The sequence below is a fragment of the Mesoplodon mirus genome (assembly GCF_964341445.2).
Source record: "Mesoplodon mirus genome assembly, chromosome: 19".
In the NCBI taxonomy this organism is placed as follows: Eukaryota; Metazoa; Chordata; class Mammalia; order Artiodactyla; family Ziphiidae; genus Mesoplodon; species Mesoplodon mirus.
The window spans coordinates 35760620-35779897 of record NC_138995.1 but is presented as its reverse complement, the minus strand read 5'-3'; the positions used below and the strand labels follow the sequence as shown (position 1 = coordinate 35779897).

General features: G+C 47.3%; 1 protein-coding gene across 1 annotated transcript in view; it reads right to left on the bottom strand.

The window, feature by feature from the left end:
- The window catches only part of ABCC11 (ATP binding cassette subfamily C member 11), a gene marked incomplete at both ends in the record, with an annotated part of 133000 nt that overhangs the window by 100308 nt on the left and 13414 nt on the right, over positions 1-19278 (bottom strand). Inside the window, 12 exon segments of the mRNA XM_082606648.1 lie at positions 728-875; positions 877-923; positions 4198-4301; positions 8468-8551; positions 10076-10178; positions 10263-10397; positions 11946-12149; positions 13991-14063; positions 16611-16662; positions 16665-16750; positions 16889-17331; positions 18361-18534. Coding sequence (XP_082462774.1) covers positions 728-875; positions 877-923; positions 4198-4301; positions 8468-8551; positions 10076-10178; positions 10263-10397; positions 11946-12149; positions 13991-14063; positions 16611-16662; positions 16665-16750; positions 16889-17331; positions 18361-18534 — 1653 coding nt within the window.

The window sequence follows — 19278 nt, the reverse complement described above, 5'->3', positions numbered from 1 at the left end:
TCAGTTTTCTCATATGTAAGATGAGGCTAAAATACCCACTTCAAAGGGAACTTAAGGAAATTATAAACAACCGTTTATGTGACAGTGCTCAGCCAATGGAGGCCAGCATTGGTAGCTGAGAGTTGACCCCCCAGCAAGGGACACTAAACTTTTACAATCATGCCTCCACTGGTAGGAGAGTTTCAATGCACCTATCTCATTCTCTGGCCTGCTCCCACCCAGCTAGAGACCCAATGTACACTTACAACTATATGACATTACATTCTCCAAACCATGGAGAGAGCAAAAAAGATCAGTGGTTGTCAGGTGTCTGGGGGGAAGGGAAGGGGAGGGATGAACAGGTGGAGCAAAGGGGATTTTTAGGGCAGTGAAACTATTCTGTGTGATACTTAATGGTAGACACATGCCAGTATACATTTGTCAAAACCCATAGAATGTACAACACAAAGAGTAAAACTTAATGTAAACTATGGACTTTAGTTGATAATAATAATGTATCAGTATTGACTCATCAATTGTAACAGATGTCCCCCATTAAAGCAAGATATTAATAATAGGAGAAACTGAGAATGTGGTGAGGGATAAAAGAGAACTCTGTACTTTCTGCTCAATTTTTCTGTAGACCAAAAACTGCTCAAAAAAAATAAAGTCTAGTAATTAAAAAAAAAAAAAAGTTGAGCAAGGTCACGGCTCAGCCTTTGGCCACACCCAGTGCCTAGGCCCATACCCTGTTGAAGAGCTTGTTGTGCAATGCTGTGGGTGCCTTCCTCATGACCTTGGTGAAAGCTGCCGAGGTGCAGATGCCCATGCAGACTGCGAACAGGGCGCTGAGGCCATACACCAGTTGGTAAAAGGGCAGTTGAGGATTGTCCAATGTCACCTGGGTCTGCAGTGGTCCTATTGCTCTCTTGACTGCTATTGGTCTTCAAGAAAGGACAGGGGGTGTGGTATGATAAGAAATATGCTTAGTCTTTGTCCCCAATTCCTGGCACAGAGCTCCTAAAGCACTTGCAATTTCCTAAGTGATGGGGGTGCTAAGAGCATCATTTGTGGTAATATTTGGCCTTTGACTCTGGTTCCTGACACAAGCGCTTCTAAGACCTTTGGGGTCTCTGGAGCAATAAGAGAGTCTTTTGTAGCTAATCAGATGACTAGTGGCTGGGGGCCCCTAAATAGCTTCAGGATTGGGGCTGGCCACGAGAAAGACCAAGCCATGAGTCCAAGCTTGGAACTTTCAGCTCCGCCCCCATCCTCTGGGAAGTGGGGAGAGCCTGGAAATTGAGTTAATAATCGATCATGCCTACACGTTGAAGCCACCATAAAAATCCCTAAAGCACGGGGCTCGGAGAGCTTCCAGGTTGGTGAACACATCCATGTGCCAGAAGCTCCTGTACTTTGGACCCTTCTGGACCCCACCCTATGTACATTTTCATCTGGCTATGCATCTGTATCCTTTATTATATCCCTTATTTTAAAAACTGGTTAAAATATTTCCCTAAGTTCTGTGAGCCATTCTAGCAAATTATCAAACCCAAAGAGGCAGTCATGGGAATCCCCAATGTATAGCTGATTTATCAGAAGTACAAAAAGTCAGACTTGTGATTGGTCCCTGAAATGGGAGCAGTCTTGTGGAACTGAGCCCTTAACCTGTGGGATCTGTGCTAACTCCAGGTAAGTAGTGTCAGAATTGAATTGAATTGTAGTACACCCAGCTAGTGTCCAGAGAGTTGGAGAACTGGTTGATGTTGGGAAAAACCTGCACAGTGGGTATCAGAAACATTGTGTGTGGATAGAGGAAAACTGTGAGTTTTCTTTTTTAGAGGGTCAGACCATCTGAGTCCAGGGTGAAATTCAGCAGGGAGAAAAATCCTTCTTCCTGGGGCTACATAAGACTCAGTAGCTGGTAGAAGGTAAAACTATACATTACAAACTCCCTGCTCAGTGCTGCTGCTTTTCCCTTCTCCTTCCCCACTGCCCTGCCCTGGACTGAGCCCTCATTTTCTATCCCCTGGACCACTACCACAGCAGTCTCCCTGACTCTAGCTCTTGCCTCCACTCTATCTCCCACTCCACCCTGACTGCTCTAAACTCAACCCCACAACCTTTAGGATTGCTATTCATCCCCCTCTCAATGCATCTTTGTCCCAAGGCAGCCTGCTGTCTACTGTGGCCTCTTTTCTTCTGTCAGGGTAGACAATGGCTTGATAAATTACTGCACTCTGTGGTGTTAGAAATCTGTGCTAGATCATCCAGCATCACCTCTGCCCCCTTCCACACTCTCCACTGCAGTTCAGGGGAGAGCTTGGGAACTCGGTTTGCCAGACTCCTTGCCAGCATGGTCTGAGGTTAGATTCTGCCAAGGAGAGGCACTCACAGGAAATCTAAAGGTTCAAAGAGAGGAAGCCATCACACGCCGGTAGCAACTGTGGACAGGTGCATGGGACATGGAGTTCGGCCAGTGGTTTGCAGGCATCCTTCCAAGGATCAACCCCCTCAGTGCTGCCTGCTTCTGAGACCACTGGAGCCTGCTTCCCCTCTCCCCTCCAGCCCTTCCAATGGCTGTGTAGCCTCTAATTTGTGTATTAACTCTTTGGAAGCTCTAAATATTTCAAGTGGCTCCTGCTTTCCTGACCAAACTGTGTCTGACACATGACTTAAAAGTTAACCAAGGGGCTTCCCTGGTGGCGCAGTGGTTGAGAATCTGCCTGCTAATGCAGGGGACACGGGTTCGAGCCCTGGTCTGGGAAGATCCCACATGCCGCAGAGCAACTAGGCCCGTGAGCCACAACTACTGAGCCTGTGCGTCTGGAGCTTGTGCTCCGCAACTAGAGGCCACAATAGTGAGAGGCCCGTGCACCGCAATGAAGAGTGGCCCCCGCTTGCCACAACTAGAGAAAGCCCTTGCACAGAAACAAAGACCCAACACAGCCAAAAATAAAAAAATAAATAAATTTAAAAAAAAAGAGAGAGGTCAAATTCACCTGTCCTCTGCCTTAAAAAAAAAAAAAAAAAAAAAGTTAACCAAATAGAGCATTTGAAAAACATGGCCTGGATTCAAAGCACAGAGTTCAAGGCACCTTCACGTCTCAGGGCATCCTCCTTATCCTCTCTAAGCACTGTTTCTGCAAATATAAAATGCAGACAGTAATACCTACCTCAGAATGAGCTGGGAAGGTTAATGAATTAACGCGGCACATAATGGCTGAGAGCCGCAGAATCCTCAACACGGAACAACTCTGTGCAAACTCCTGCACTAAAAGACTTGACCAAATTCTAGCATGGCTTCTAGAGGCTAAGGCATGTCACTCAGAGGATCCCAGCTCCCCCCACCTTCATTAAAATGCCTCTGCCAGGAAAATTTACTGTTTCTTCCAGCCTGGACCTGAGGACAGGGCCCTGATCTCCCTTCCTCAGAGCACTTACTAAGAAGGGCTCACAGTTGTGACTATGTATCTCCTGCAACTCAGAAACATCTCGCTTAAGGACCTGAGAACCATTCCTTTGAAATGCAATCATCAGAAAGGACAGAGCCTCTGTCTCCCAGTCTCCATGGGAGGATAGACAGCTTGCTGGCTACAGACACAGCTGGCCTAATCACACTGACACTCACCAGCCTTTTGTACTTTTTCGCTTCTCTGACCCAACTGAGCCCCTGCTTTCCCTCCTCCCTCATTCTCCCTTTAAAAAGCCCAAATCACCTCTGTGCAAACCAGACTGGAGCTCAGCTCTTTCCCTGAGGCCAGGAGTGATGGATAAAACCTATTTTCCCTTCTCTAACTAATGTCTGGCCATGTCCATCGGGGGCGTGGCCTCCCAGCCCCACACGGGGAGTACAGAAGCTTATTTTAAATAACGCAGAGCAAGAAGGCAAAACAGCTGCCAAAGGAAAGTCACTCAGGCAGACTGTGAAGCAATCTTGGGGAGCTGTTTGGGGACAGAAACCTCTTGGTTTTGTCCCTATGACACTGCATAGGTGACCACTCGCTCTGTGAACACAGGAGGCCAGACCGGGAGGGAGCCCCAGAGTTCTGGCTCCCAGAGGTTCCCTCTAGAGCTCCTTTCATCAACACCACAAGGGCAGGCACTGGGCTTGCCATGGGCTTCCCTAACCCGTGCCCACAGGGCCCCAAGGAATAAGAAGTCCCCCACTCCACCCAAGCCCACAGAAATGCACCCCACCCCCACCATGGCACTCACCCCTGAGCCCTGATCCAGCCAATAGCTCAGCCACCACAAGTTGTACATTGTGAAGAAGACCGTCATTGCCAGGAGGAGGAAAACCATGGCAGAGACCAGGTAACCTGGGGAGGGAGAGAAAGGTGACACACAGGTGCCAAAAGAAGGTGCACAGCCATCCCAGGCACTTGGATCTCCCTCAGACACCTTAGAGGACTGGAAAGAGCTGGGTTCCAAGGTTAGAAAGCCCTGGGTTCAAATCCTGGCTCTACTACTTACAAGCTATGAGAGCCTGGGTGAGGGACCAAATCTCAGTGACATTCCACTCCCCTACGTATAAGATGGTGATGGTAGTCCTGCCAGCCTCATGTGAGGGGTTGCTCTGAAGATGGTATGAGGTAACATGTGTCAAGCACCCAGCCCAGTGCCTGGTACATAAGCAGTGTTCTAGAGAAGTTAGTTTCCCTTATGCAGGTCCTGAGGGTTCAACGTTCAAAATAAAAACAACAGCTTCCTTTCACTTGATAGGTACTATTATGTACCATGCACCAGGCAGAGAACTAAATATATGCATTATTTTTGAATTGGGAATTCCTATCCCCATTTACTGAGTCTCCAAGAGAGGAAGGAACTTGCCCAAAGTCACAGAGCTGGTGAGTGCTGAAGCCAAGGATGAGAAAACAAAGGGTACACGCCATCCTTTAGCACCTACCTCTTGCCCTGGCACTCTCCACCTCTCCAGTCTGTGTCCCAGGCCCACATTCTTTTTCCTGAATTCTTTCCTTCCTTAAGCTCCACTCAAGGGCCACCTCTCTTTGATGACATCTGAGATTATTCCTGGTCCCAGAGATCTCTCTTGCTACTGGTGGGTGCAGCGTCCTAATTCCCCAACTAGATTACAGGGTAGTTTCTTAGGTGACTTTATACCCCCTTGCCTCCAGAGCTCAGCACAGAGCCTAGTCCATAATAGGTACTTCCTGAATACAGATCAACTGGTTTCTTGATTCATTCATGCATTTCACAAGTATTTACTGCTCCCCTGCTTTGGTCAGCCTCTGTGTTACGTCCTGCAGGGACGCCCACGGTGGAAGGGGTGAGGATGGTGATCTCCTATGTGCAGCCTACCTCTTCCTCCCCTAGACAGGTAGAGAGAAGACACACCTTACGCAGGGTTAGGTTCCAAAGTCAATGAAGAATAAAAAGTTGGCATGGAGTCAAAATACTCTCAAAAATTAAATTACTCAAAAAGCACAGTATCATAGACTTGGTTTTGTGTTTACAACATTGTATAGTTTAGTTAGGGATCCATAGTAATACTTTTCCCTTCATGACAATAATTTACATGTGTATGTGTCTTACCATATTTGATTTTGAAATGCCAAGTACACATGAAAACATAACTTCCGGCATTGACTATGGTGGTAGAGTTACTATAGTTGAGTATGGTTGGGATGATGTAAGTTAAACCCATGAATGGCATGAATTTGTTTAGTTATGTGTGTGAATTTGGTAACATACACCATTTAATAAAGCAGTAGCTTTGAAACCTTTAATTGCCATCCACCTTCAGAAATGCATTTTATTTATTTATTTATTTATTTATTTTAAAATTTTATTTATTTATGGCTATGTTGAGTCTTCATTTCTGTGCGAGGGCTTTCTCTGGTTGCGGCAAGAGGGGGCCACTTTTCATCGTGGTGCGCGGGCCTCTCACTGTCGAGGCCTCTCTTGTTGCGGAGCACAGGCTCCAGACGCGCAGGCTCAGTGGCCATGGCTCACGGGCCTAGTTGCTCCGTGGCATGTGGGATCTTCCCAGACAAGGGCTCGAACCCGTGTCCCCTGCATGGGTAAGCAGATTCTCAACCACTGCGCCACCAGGGAAGCCCAGAAACATTTTAACACATACCAAAATGAAAGCTTCACCAATGTTACTTTTGTGATGCATGCAGATATTTTCTACTCTATTCTCATTTCTATTCTCATTGCTCCTTACAATCCACTCAATTGATTTCACAACCCACTAGTGGGCCAGGACCTGCAGTTTGTAAAACACTGAAATAAAGAGTATGGTTAGCACTCTTTATTTCAAGGAAATATATTAACAATACTTTCTTATTTTCCGTATTCCTAACGCTGTGTTATTTGGGGTCTTAATCCTGAAGACTGCTCCTCCCAAGGTTAGCTAATTCCTAGAGAGAGCAAATGACTCCTTGTGAGCACATCTTTGATATACAAACCAACCAATCCACAGCCCACACTCCCAATCACTTCTTTTAGCAGACTCTCACACACCAAACCAATATTCCCCCTGCCCTAAATCACCCAAGGACCAGGTACCAGACAACTAGGACCAACGCTATAGCCCAGAGCCTGCCAGAATTGTTTGAACCATCCAATCCTAAGCTTACTCAGTGTACCTACCCTGCCTCACCCTCTCCTTCCCACAAAAAACCTAATAAAGGCTCTGGGCCATGCTTTCTCTTACCGCCCCTCTATCTCCTGACCAGCCCTGGTGCTTCCCCTTCATGGCATACCATGCCTATTTCTAGGGATCCATAGTAATACTTTTCCCTTCATGACAATAATTTACATGTGTATGTGTCTTACCATATTTGATTTTTTTTTTTTTTGCTGTACGCGGGCCTCTCACTGTTGTGGCCTCTCCCGTTGCGGAGCACAGGCTCCGGACGCACAGGCTCAGCGGCCATGGCTCACGGGCCCAGCCGCTCCACGGCATATGGGATCCTCCCAGACCGGGGCACGAACCCGTATCCCCTGCATCGGCAGGCGGACTCTCAACCACTGCGCCACCAGGGAGGCCCCCATATTTGATTTTGAAATGCCAAGTACACATGAAAACATAACTTCCGGCATTGACTATGGTGGTAGAGTTACTATAGTTGAGTACGGTTGGGATGATGTAAGTTAAACCCATGAACGGCATGAATTTGTTTAGTTATGTGTGTGAATTTGGTAACATACACCATTTAATAAAGCAGTAGCTTTGAAACTTTTAATTGCCATCCACCTTCAGAAATGCATTTTATTTATTTATTTATTTATTTATTTTTAAATTTTTATTTATTTATTTATGGCTGTGTTGAATCTTCGGTTCTGTGCGAGGGCTTTCTCTAGTTGTGGCAAGCGGGGGCCACTTTTCATCATGGTGCGCGGGCCTCTCACTATCGCGGCCTCTCTTGTTGCGGAGCACAGGCTCCAGACGCACAGGCTCAGTAACTGTGGCTCACGGGCCTAGTTGCTCCGTGGCATGTGGGATCTTCCCAGACAAGGGCTCGAACCCGTGTCCCCTGCATTAGTAGGCAGATTCTCAACCACTGCGCCACCAGGGAAGCCCAGAAACGCACTTTAATACATACCAAAATGAAAGCTTCACCAATGTTACTTTTGTGATGCATGCAGATATTTTCTACTCTATTCTCATTCCTATTCTCATTGCTCCTTACAATCCACTCAATTGATTTCACAACCCACTAGTGGGCCAGGACCTGCAGTTTGTAAAACACTGAAATAAAGAGTATGGTTAGCACTCTTTATTTCAAGGAAATATATTAACAATACTTTCTTATTTTCCGTATTCCTAACGCTGTGTTATTTGGGGTCTTAATCCTGAAGACTGCTCCTCCCAAAGTTAGCTAATTCCTAGAGAGAGCAAATGATTCCTTGTGAGCACATCTTTGATATACAAACCAACCAATCCACAGCCCACACTCCCAATCACCTCTTTTAGCAGACTCTCACACACCAAACCAACATTTCCCCTGCCCTAAATCACCCCAGGACCAGGTACCAGACAACTAGGACCAACGCTATAGCCCAGAGCCTGCCAGAATTGTTTGAACCATCCAATCCTAAGCTTACTCAGTGTACCTACCCTGCCTCACCCTCTCCTTCCCACAAAAAACCTAATAAAGGCTCTGGGCCATGCTTTCTCTTACCGCCCCTCTATCTCCTGACCAGCCCTGGTGCTTCCCCTTCATGGCATACCATGCCTATTTCTAGGGATCCATAGTAATACTTTTCCCTTCGCGACAATAATTTACATGTCTATGTCTTACCATATTTGATTTTGAAATGCCAAGTACACATGAAAACAACTTCTGGCATTGACTATGGTGGTAGAGTTACTATAGTTGAGTATGGTTGGGATGATGTAAGTTAAACTCATGAATGGCATGACCCTTTGGGTCCCTCTACCTCACATGACCTTGCACATTCTGGTCTGACCCAGCTTCAGGGATAGACCTGGCCTGGAGCATCTGACAGCCCGTACCTCCGGCTGCCTGGATGTAGTGGTGGTAGATGCTCCACTTCAGGGACTCTTTTTCCATCTTCTCCTTCTGTGAGAGCTGATTTCCTAGCACTGGATCAGGGAAAAGAAGAAGGAAACAGTATGCCTCCCCATCTCCTGTATCTCCTTCCCGGGTCAAGAGGAGTCCTTGCAAAGCCTTCTGTTCTGGCTGCCACCCAGTGCCCCACCCAAGGCTGACTCTAACCAGCAGGGTTTCCAGGTTTGCCCTGGCTCCAAAGTCTGAAAAGGGGGTCCATTGCCAGCCATTCAATAAACCCTGGAGGGCCTGCGGTTCCCAAGGGCTTGGTGGCTTGAGAGAGACAGCAGGAGAGAATGAAGAAAGCAGTGACCTAGGACTAGAAAACCTGGGTTCCAGAATTATCATCATGATACTGTACAACTTCAAGCAAATCACTTAACCTCTCTGTTTCCTCATCTGACGACTGGCGGGCTTATAGATGATTGCTAACATTCTTTGTAGCAAAACACTTCTGAGACGACTCCTCAAAAAACAGTTGTGACACCAGCCCAAGCAGACTCTTGGCCTACAGCAGGGCAGAGAGACCAGGTGCCTGGAGATATCAGTAGATGTTGCCAATGACAACTACAACAATAACAGAAGACAGCCCTGTTGGGGGGACATCTGTTGTTTCTGCCTGACGCTCTCCCTTCTTCTAATAGCAACACCACAGTTCTCCCTGGACAAGAGGGCTCTCTTGTGGAATTTTAATTTTGAGGGAAATTATACTAGATGGAAAACGTTTGCAGTAGGTTTTCTTCAAAAGGATTCTGTACGTGTTCCTGCTACTTTAAACCCCAAAGTTGCTGAGGCCTGGTTCTTCAACATTTCCTTTCATTCCATGATCTATACCCTTTTCTGCCAATAAATTATTTTTCTGCCCAAATTGGTTTCTGATCTTTGCAGCTGAAGACTCTATTGGTGACAGAAACCTACAACGTGCCAGGCACTGTCCTGAGACCTTCCCTATACCTGACCTCTTCTAACCTCCACTACGACCCTGTAATGTAAGCACTATTACCTCTACTTTTGCCAGTGAGGGTTCAGAGAGTTTAACTTGCTTGGCCAAGGTCACACAGCTTTGTGAGCAGCAGAGCTGGAATTCAAATCCAGAACTTGTCTTATTTTAAAAATGAAAGACTTTCTCTTCTGCTACCTTGTCTCAGAAAAGAGCAAGGCCATGAGCTTCTGGATGCCTAGGACTGGGCCCAGATCATTTCTAACTTTCAATACTTTTGCTCTCAAAAAAAACGTGTAATGAATTAATGGCCCGGATGCCTTGCAAAGTTTTAAATTTGAGCCACTCGAGGTTAAAGCTACCCCCATCCTGCCTCTGCCTCTGCACACGCTCAGCTGTTTCCCCACCAACACTCACTTCCTGGATGCTTCAGGCCTCCTGACCAGCACAGTTCACGCCCCACAGCCCTCAAATACTTGGATCTGTAGCCTGTATGTGCGATGTCTGGGACCCCATTCAGTGAGTGACATGGCCTGGTCTCTCATCCAGGAGGAAATGCCAGGGCCTCTGGAAGGTGCAGGCAGGCAGAGGTTCTCACTCTGTTCCCCAGCACTTTTGCCAGCATTTTCATTGAGAAGCTCTTCTGGACAAGTGGTCTGGGCCCAACCTTCCACCTGTAGCTCTTCTGCTGCCTTTGCTATGCCCTGCAACACGCCCTGGGGAGAAAACACAAGCTGTGGATGCAGGGGGTGGTCCTCCCCATTGGGTCAGGAGTGAGAGCGGGGTGGGATGGAAATCACCTGTATGGCTTCACCATGCATCTTCTGGATGAGCTGGGCATATTGCCCCTTCTTCTGTATTAACTCACTGTGAATTCCTTTTTCACAGATTTTCCCATCTTCTAACAAAATGATCTGGCCGCAAAACTCTAAATACTGAAAAGTCAGAAGAAATAAGGTCTTCAGTAAGCATACAAAAAGCTATTCAACTTCACGATTCAAAAAGAAAATGTAAATTTAAATCATGACAAGATATTTTATGCCACCAGTTTGGCAAAAACTTAAACACTGGACAACCCCGGGTGTTGGCAATGGCTGGGGTAAGTGGAACTCTTATAAAGTTCGGAGTGGGGGAGGGGCTGTAGACTGGTACATCTACTTTGAAAAACAATTTGACAATATCTAGTAAAGTTAAAGATTTTTGAAGAATTATGAACCAATAATTCTACTCCTAAAACACTACCCTAAAAAAAGCCCTCTCAAACACGTGCGTAAAAACACATGTAGAAGCATGTACGTTGAAGCATTTCTTGTAAACCCGAAAAATGGAAAACAACCTAAATGTCCATCGTGGAGAAATAAATTCTGGAATATTCAGATATTGGAATACAATGCAAGTGAGAATGAAATAAAATTCCATGTATTCACATGGAAGTTCTGAAAAATATAAAGTTGAGTAGAAAAGCAAATTACCGAAGGACACAGAAAGGAAAATGTCAATTATATAAAGTTTTTAAATATGCAAAAGGACACTTGCTCACATCTGGAGATTCATATGTATGTTGTAAAAGTGTGAAGACATACATGGGAACAATGAACAGCCGAGTGAGTGGTGCAGGAAGAAGGGAAGAGAGTGTAACTGAGGGCCGTCAACGTTGGACTATGTCATCTGGGTGGTAGATATATGGGCTTTCATTAGATTATTTTCTAACCTGTTTTTATGTCTTAAATATTTTATACCAAAAAATAGTAAAGCCAGGGCTTCCCTGGTGGCGCAGTGGTTGAGAGTCTGCCTGCTGATGCAGGGGACACGGGTTCGAGCCCTGGTCTGGGAGGTTCCCACATGCCGCGGAGCAACTGGGCCTGTGAGCCACAACTACTGAGCCTGCGCGTATGGAGCCTGTGCTCCGCAACAAGAGAGGCCGCGATAGTGAGAGGCCCGTGCAACGCGATGAAGAGTGGCCCCCGCTTGCCGCAACTGGAGAAAGCCGTCGCACAGAAACGAAGACCCAACACAGCCAAAAATAAATAAATAAATTAATTAATTTTAAAAAGATAGTAAAGCCAAAATAGAAGATGAGGGAGAAATAATAATAGTGTCTTAAGGCCAAAACCAGGTATGAACATATCTAGGGAAAAGGACCCGTGAGAAGCAGCACCCAGCACAGCCACTGTGCTTGATGGAAGAATGTGAGACTTGGGGAATTCTTCTCTCAGGGAGTTTTTTCTTCTTTTCTGTAACTTCAAAAGCAGTGGCCACCCATACAATTTTGAAAATGAAGGAGACCTTAAAATTTGGTTTCAATTTCTACCAGCCTATCTTCTCCGCGTGGAAAGCAGAGGAAATCAAGTTCTCCCTGACTTTGGGGTCTGTGTGAGATGGGGTAGCTTCTGGGAGGCTGTTATTGATCACACTGAGATGGCAGGGGCTTGAGGAGCTACATTATCTGCCAATCACGGCCAGAGCCCTGGGAGGGTGGTCACCTGCAGCTGGTGGGTCCCCAGGATGACGGTCTTCCCCCTGAGCGCCTTGTTAATGCACTTCTCAAAGATGTGCTTCCCCACGTGGGTGCCCACGGCCGACAGGGGGTCGTCCAGCAGGTAAAGCTCGCGGTCATTGTGCACAGCTCGGGCCAGGCTGATCCTCTGCTTTTGCGCCCCCGAGAGGTTGAGGCCCCGCTCCCTGATCTGCGGACAGGCAGCCAAAGGCACTGTGTCTAGAGTGTGACCCAGCCAGGTGTGCTCCCACCAGCCAGGTGGGCAGGTAGACAGACTGAGCCCCCTCGATGCACACCCCTGGACACCTAATGATTTGGCACCTCTGGCATTTAAAAATATTTATCAAAATCTGCTTAGTAGGGGATGAAAAAACTGATTTTCAGCTAACTGAAATTCATAATTAGATACAATTTTTCTAAATCAGTCAGCTTCTCAGAAGGCGTATTAAACTTTTAACCATTTAGCTTGTAAAGTAAATCATTTATTCCCAAGAAACAGCACCTTCTTACATCTTATCCATGTTTTAAATCTCCGTTGACTGCAACCAGCAACTGGGAGGATCACTGGCCTGGGTTTGAGGTATTGCCCAAGACTGTTTGTGCCATAGCTGTGGTGGTGGGCAGGCTCTGCTGTGGCTGCCCTGGGAAGGGCCACCTTCCATGACACCCATCATGTCAGGAGTCGAGGGTGCAAACCAGAATCACTGGGCAGAATGCCTGGGGTCCCCTAGCAGACTGGCACCCCAGGCAGCTACCAGCTGGCGCATCCCTCAGACAGGCTCTGAGGACGAGGCAGCCAAGGTCTCAGTCCTATCCCTGCTCTACCGTGAACTCTGGAGACTCTGTAGAGAAGAAGCAGAGTTTAAAGAACAGCAGGGTGGGCTTCCCTGGTGGCGCAGTGGTTGAGAGTCCACCTGCCGATGCAGGGGACACGGGTTCGTGCCCCAGCCCGGGAAGATCCCACATGCCGTGGAGCGGCTAGGCCCGTGAGCCATGGCTGCTGAGCCTGCGCATCCGGAGCCTGTGCTCCACAACGGGAGAGGCCACAACAGTGAAAGGCCCGCATACTGCAAAAAAAAAAAAAGAACAGGAGGGTGACCTGTTGTCACTGCTCCGCCTCCAGTTCACCATGTGACCATAGATAAGCTGCTTGACCTGGGCAAGGCTCAGTTTCCCTACTCACTCAGCAAAGACTGAAGAAATGCCTACTGTGTTCCTCTAATGAGAGCGTAACACCTACACTATGCCAGGCACAATTCAAAGCATGTATGTATCAACTCACTTAAACCTCACATCATCCTGATGAGTTCAGTACTATTACTGATGCATTTTACAGACCAGACCTGGTTCTTCCCACTGAAAAGACGACCCTGAACAAGTCAGCTGAGCTCTCTGCCCTCCAGGGTGAGCACACCCATCCTTAAAGGAAGGATAATAAAAGAACTGACCTCCTAGGGTTATCTGAGGCTTAACTAAGACAATACATTAGAGTTGCTAGAATAGTACCTTGAATGCAGTAAGATAATCTAACTATTATTAGATAACAAAATCAAGACAACAATGGAGGTCTTATGTGGAATAAAGGTGGCTACAGATGTGCAAGATGGAGAATTATCAGGACAATGCAGCAGTCAGAACTGACACTGCCGTGGTGGGGCCATGGCTGTCATTCCCACTGTCAAAGGAAGTGCTGCCAGAGAGGAGCAGGCCAGTGGGTGGGGCAAAGGTGGACGAGGGAAGCTTCTTATCTTCACAGGGTCTCCACTCTTGCTTCAAAAGGAGAAGTCGGAGGTCAGCTCCCACCCTTGTGGGGCAAGATAGCCTCTTTGTCAGCTCCCAAGGTCAGATGAGCCCCAACTTCCCTCCCCCGGTGTGGGAGGCTCTGAGGCTGCAGCGCCAGCTCTGGCTGCTTTGGGAAGGAAGAGCCGGGGTCCCTCCTCTACCTACCCAGGGAGGCAGGCTGGGGACCCCAGAACACCATGACAGGGGCTCTGTCACAACAGGGCTGGGGGACGCTCGCCTCCCGCTCACCTCCGTCATGTCTCCGAAGGGCAGAATTTCCAGGTCGTGGTTCAGGGAGCAGCAGTGGAGCACCTGGAGGTAACTGCAAAGGACAGGGAGCTAAAGAGACAAGTGGCCGGGCCGCACACCCTCCAGCCTTCCCAGGTTTGGAAGGGAAAGGCTTGCATTCCATGCTGAGAAATTTGACCTTGATCCTCCATTTAATGGTAAACCACAGGAGGCTTTTTTCATTTCCTTCCTCCCTTCATTTCTTTTATTTTTTAAATTTTTTTAACATCTTTATTGGAGTATAATTGCTTTACAATGGTGTGTTATTTTCTGCTTTATAACAAAGTGAATCAGCTATACATATACATATGTTCCCATATCTCTTCCCTCTTGCGTCTCCCTCCCTCCCACCCTCCCTATGCCACCCCTCTAGGTGGTCACAAAGCACCGAGCTGATCTCCCTGTGCCATGCGGCTGCTTCCCACTAACTATCTATTTTACGTTTGGTAGTGTATACATGTCCATGCCACTCTCTCACTTTGTCCCAGCTTACCCTTCCCCCTCCCCATATCCTCAAGTCCATTCTCTAGTAGGTCTGTGTCTTTATTCCCATCTTACCCCTAGGTTCTTCATGACCTTTTTTGTTTTCTTAGATTCCATATATATGTGCTAGCATACGGTATTTGTTTTTCTCTTTCTGACTTACTTCACTCTGTATGACAGACTCTAGGTCCATCCACCTCACTACAAATAACTCAATTTCGTTTCTTTTTATGGTTGAATAATATTCCATGGTATATATGTGCCACATCTTCTTTATCCATTCATCCGATGATGCACACTTAGGTTGCTTCCATCTCCTGGCTGTTGTAAATAAAGCTGCAGTGAACATTTTGGTACATGACTCTTTTTGAATTATGGTTTTCTCAGGGTATAGGCCCAGTAGTGGGATTGCTGGGTCGTATGGTAGCTCTATTTGTAGTTTTTTAAGGCCAAAGCAATCTTGAGAACCTTCATTTCTTTTAATCCAGCATGTGCGCTTGGTAAATATTTGAACAGAACAAAAGGAAGAAAAGGTGAAAAGCGAGTCTCCCTCGCATCTTTGACCCTTAGTTGCTTTCCTCGGAATCAGTCACTAATAGAGTTTCCTATGCACATATTCAGAAATAATCTACTGATGTATGTATACGTGCAGCAGATATACGTTTATACTGTTTTAATGACACTACAGTATTCCATTATATGGATGTGCCATAAATTGTTTAACCAGTGCCCTAATGCTGGACATTTGTGTTGTTTCTAATCTTTTGCTACCCTGACTAATTCGATGTGAACGTTCTTGTACATGGGTTTTGGTATTCATGGGGGACATAATCTATGCATTAAATACCTAGCTGTGGATTTTGAGTCAAAAGTTGGTGCATTTTTATTTTTGACAGATATTTCAAAACTGCTCTATGAGTCATCTCAGTCTGAAAGCCGAGCAGCGACAAGATGAGAGCTGTCTCTGTGCCCCGCCGCTGACCTGGCGGCGGTGCACAGAGAGGAACAGAGAGGGCGAAAGCTAGAGACAGGGACCCAAGGGCAGGGGCAGTGGGCACAGTTTAAGCAACAGGTCACAGCCCAGAACTGACAGTGGAGATGGAGAAGAGAAGGGAAATACAGGAGCTTTTTAGGAGGTTGAGTCATCCAGGGTTGCTGACCACTTAGATGTGGAAGGTGTCAGAGGTGGAGGCGTCAGGCTCCTTGGGATGCACAGTTCAGTGATGCCCTTAAGCCTAACTGGGAATTTGAGAAGAGAAGCAGGCGGGGTGGGGGCTGGGTTAGCAGGGTGCTCCCAAGTCGGCATTGGACCTGATGTCGAGGCGCCCATAGAACCACTGGCTGGAGATGACCGATTTATACACCCACATATCTATGCCCCTCAGCACTGTTACAAGGGGCAGATTGCAAAATCAAGCAAACAGTCGAAGGAGGCCAGAGTCCAGCAGAGTTGGAAGCACAGCTGCAGCAATCAGGGCACTTTTCCTGGATCCTCCACTGACTAGACTTCACTCACGATTGCCAAGTGCATGTCTCAAGCAGGTCCACCCCGGGACCCTGGGAGGGAGAAGCCGCAAAGGGCAAGGAAGGGTGTGGGTGGGGGGCCGGCGGCCCACTAGGCTGTGAATGCAAACTCCTTCCCTCTATGTTGCACAACCTCATCCCCCACCATGTGTTTTACCTTTTGACCTAGGGGTTAGGAATTAATTAACGCAGTTTTAAAGTAACATTTTTGGAAGGGGAGGGTTATTTTGAGCCAAACTAGCACAATAGTTAAGCCTGAAGTTTCTGAAAGCAACCGGGTTCAAATTCTGGCTCTGTCATATCCTAGCAGCTGAATGATTTTGGACAAATTATTTGTCCAAATATTTGTCCAAAGATAATTTGGACAAATTATCTTTTGGGGCCTCACCTGACTTGCCTAGAAAATGGATATGGTAAGAATATTTCTTTCCCGACGAGAAGGAAACACAGGCACGCATATAAGTGAGCACACAGCAAGAGTTAGCAGTTGCCAAGTCACTCTTAGCAGCCAGGGGTCCCTCCGCAAACCAGCCACACACCCCGACGTCCCGCCCTACTCCTCCCAGAAGTTCACCAGGCCTTGTCGTACTGGCTTCCCATGAGAATGTTTTCCCGAATGCTCCCCCGATGATCCAGGCCTGTGGAGGGACATAGGCCAGGCTTCCGTGCACCCTCACCGAGCCCTCCAGCAAGTGCGTCTGCGGCGGAGTGAGTCTAGCCTCAGGACCGGGGCAACCAGGGCACAGACCCCGCCTGGCTCAGCAGCCACAGTGCCCAGGGCCCCACTGTGCTCCGGGAGCCTGGGGGCTCTCCCATGTAAACGGGATCTTAACACGGTCCTGCCAGGCCCACTGATGAGGCTGAGGGAAGGCCTGAGGACGTGGGGCAATATTTGGAGTGAAGCCAGACCTATTCCTGCTGTGACTGAATCCAAGGTTTGCATTGAAGTCACCCCATACTTTTTCTTTTTTTTTTTTTTTTTTTGCTGTACGCGGGCCTCTCACTGTTGTGGCCTCTCCTGTTGCGGAGCACAAGCTCTGGATGCGCAGGCTCAGCGGCCATGGCTCACGGGCCCAGCCACTCCACGGCATGTGGGATCTTCCCGGACTGGGGCACGAACCCGTGTCCCCTGCATCGGTAGGCAGACTCTCAACCACTCTGCCACCAGGGAAGCCCCAGGTGTACATTTTAATCAACTTAATGCATGTGAGAACTTCACTGGTCACATGGATGTGCTGGTCACTGACCTCAGATGCATGATTCTGTATCTTCACAACCTTTCTGGCCAGGAATATCTGCAGTCGGGATGCAGCAAGAGCATCTTTTATAAGGGCAGGAGAGTGTGGCCTGGCATTAGTGTGGCAATTAAGAGTATTTCCAAAGGTAAACTCCAGTTGTGGACTGAATACCTGAGTCTTATCCTGCACTGTTTGAATCCACTGTGACTCTCAGTTCCGGGTCTCTACTGAAGGGTTCCAATGGAAGCCTCTCCACGCCATCATGCCTTGGGCACCTGCCTCACACATCCTGGGGTGGGGTGGGGGGGTGGGAGGTGTTCTCTTCTGGGTCCCAAGCTAGGCCATGACTAACTAAACAGAAATACAACTCCTCTGCCTCTGGGAACCCTAAACTCTCTACCAATTACAATCACCTTTTTGAAAAAAAAATTTTATTGAAGTACAGTTGACTTACAATGCTGTGTTAATTTCTCTGCACAGCAAAGTGACTCAGTTATAGATATATATGTATATTCTTTTTCATATTCTTTTCCATTATGGTTTGTCATAGGATATTGAATATATAGTTCTCTGTGCTGTACAGGAGGACTACAATCACCTTTTGATCAGAATACCTGAGCGAGGGAGGAAAACAGTCCATTTCAATAATTCAGAGCACACAAATCCAAGAGTCACTTCCTGTTTTGCCCAATTTTATTTCAGCTGAAACTTGGGCAGCAAATTTGCTTCCTTTCCCCCATTATACTGTGCCAATGTTAAATGCTATCTGCTTTATTATATTCTGGGTAGAAAAGAAGGAACCAAAATCTTGCACAGAGGATGGCTACTGAGGAAAGTCTGTGAAGCAGATAATCCATCACAGAAACCTATGAGGTGGGCCTCACCCATAAGATTCACCTCCTATTTATGAGGCCAGCACTGTGGTCAGAGAACCATTTGAGGTAGGAATTGAAGCTGAATCTCATCCGCAGTGGAATGAGCAGTCAACAAGAGTCAACATTCCCACTGAGAAGTACCCTGGATTCCAGAGCCCTAGGAGTTCTAGGGAATGTCCAACATCAAATGGGTGGCAAAGGAAGACATTACCTCCAGTGGTAAAATCAGGAGATAGCAAAGCACGGCAATGAGCGCTGTGGGCCCAAGAGTGAGGCAGGAGGTAATGCTGCAGGCTATCAGCAGTAAGCAGGTGAGCAAGGCCAGGGGCCCATAGTACACCCCTTCAAACAGGCAGTTTATGTCGCTGGTGAAGGAGCTGATGGCCTATAAGACAATAAGCCCATGGACACAGGTGTCACCTCTCCAGGCACCCAGAAGAGGCTACATGTGCATGTAGCAGGTGGGCTCGCCATGCCTTCTTCAGGCAGGAAGGCTTGAGGCAAGGGTGGTAGAGTGGAGACAGACACACCAGGTCCACAGCTCTCCTGTTCCTAGCTGTGTGACCCTGGACAAGTTACTTTGCCACTCTGAGCCTCAGCTTCTCCACCTGTAAAGCTGGAACGATTATACCTACTTTATATGGTTGGTGTGACAATGTCAATACATATCTGCACACATAGACTGTGCCCAATAAAAGTTATGTTCTTCTATACTATTGCTACTACTACTAACAGCCACATTCCAGAGAGCAGCTTAGAGTCTTCTAGTCCATTCTAGTCTAGTCTATTCCATTCATTCTACTACTACTACTAACTGCTTTTGGCAGGAGCTGAGGCTTTTTCTCCTCCTCCTTTCTCTTTTTGCAATAGACTCTTCGGCCCACTCCCTACCTCCCCAACATATACTGCCTAGTTCGGTGTATAAAAGCTGACATTCCAAGTCCCAAAAGTTTTGAGGAATCGATTCATTAATGTCTTTTGGAATTACCAACCTGAATCCCTAAGAAGTGATGTCCTTTTAACCTTAACCTGATGTCCTCCCAGTTCCCAGGATGTACCCCAGCCTGAGCCTTTAAAAACTGTTAGTGTTGGGCTTCCCTGGTGGCGCAGTGGTTGAGAGTCCGCCTGC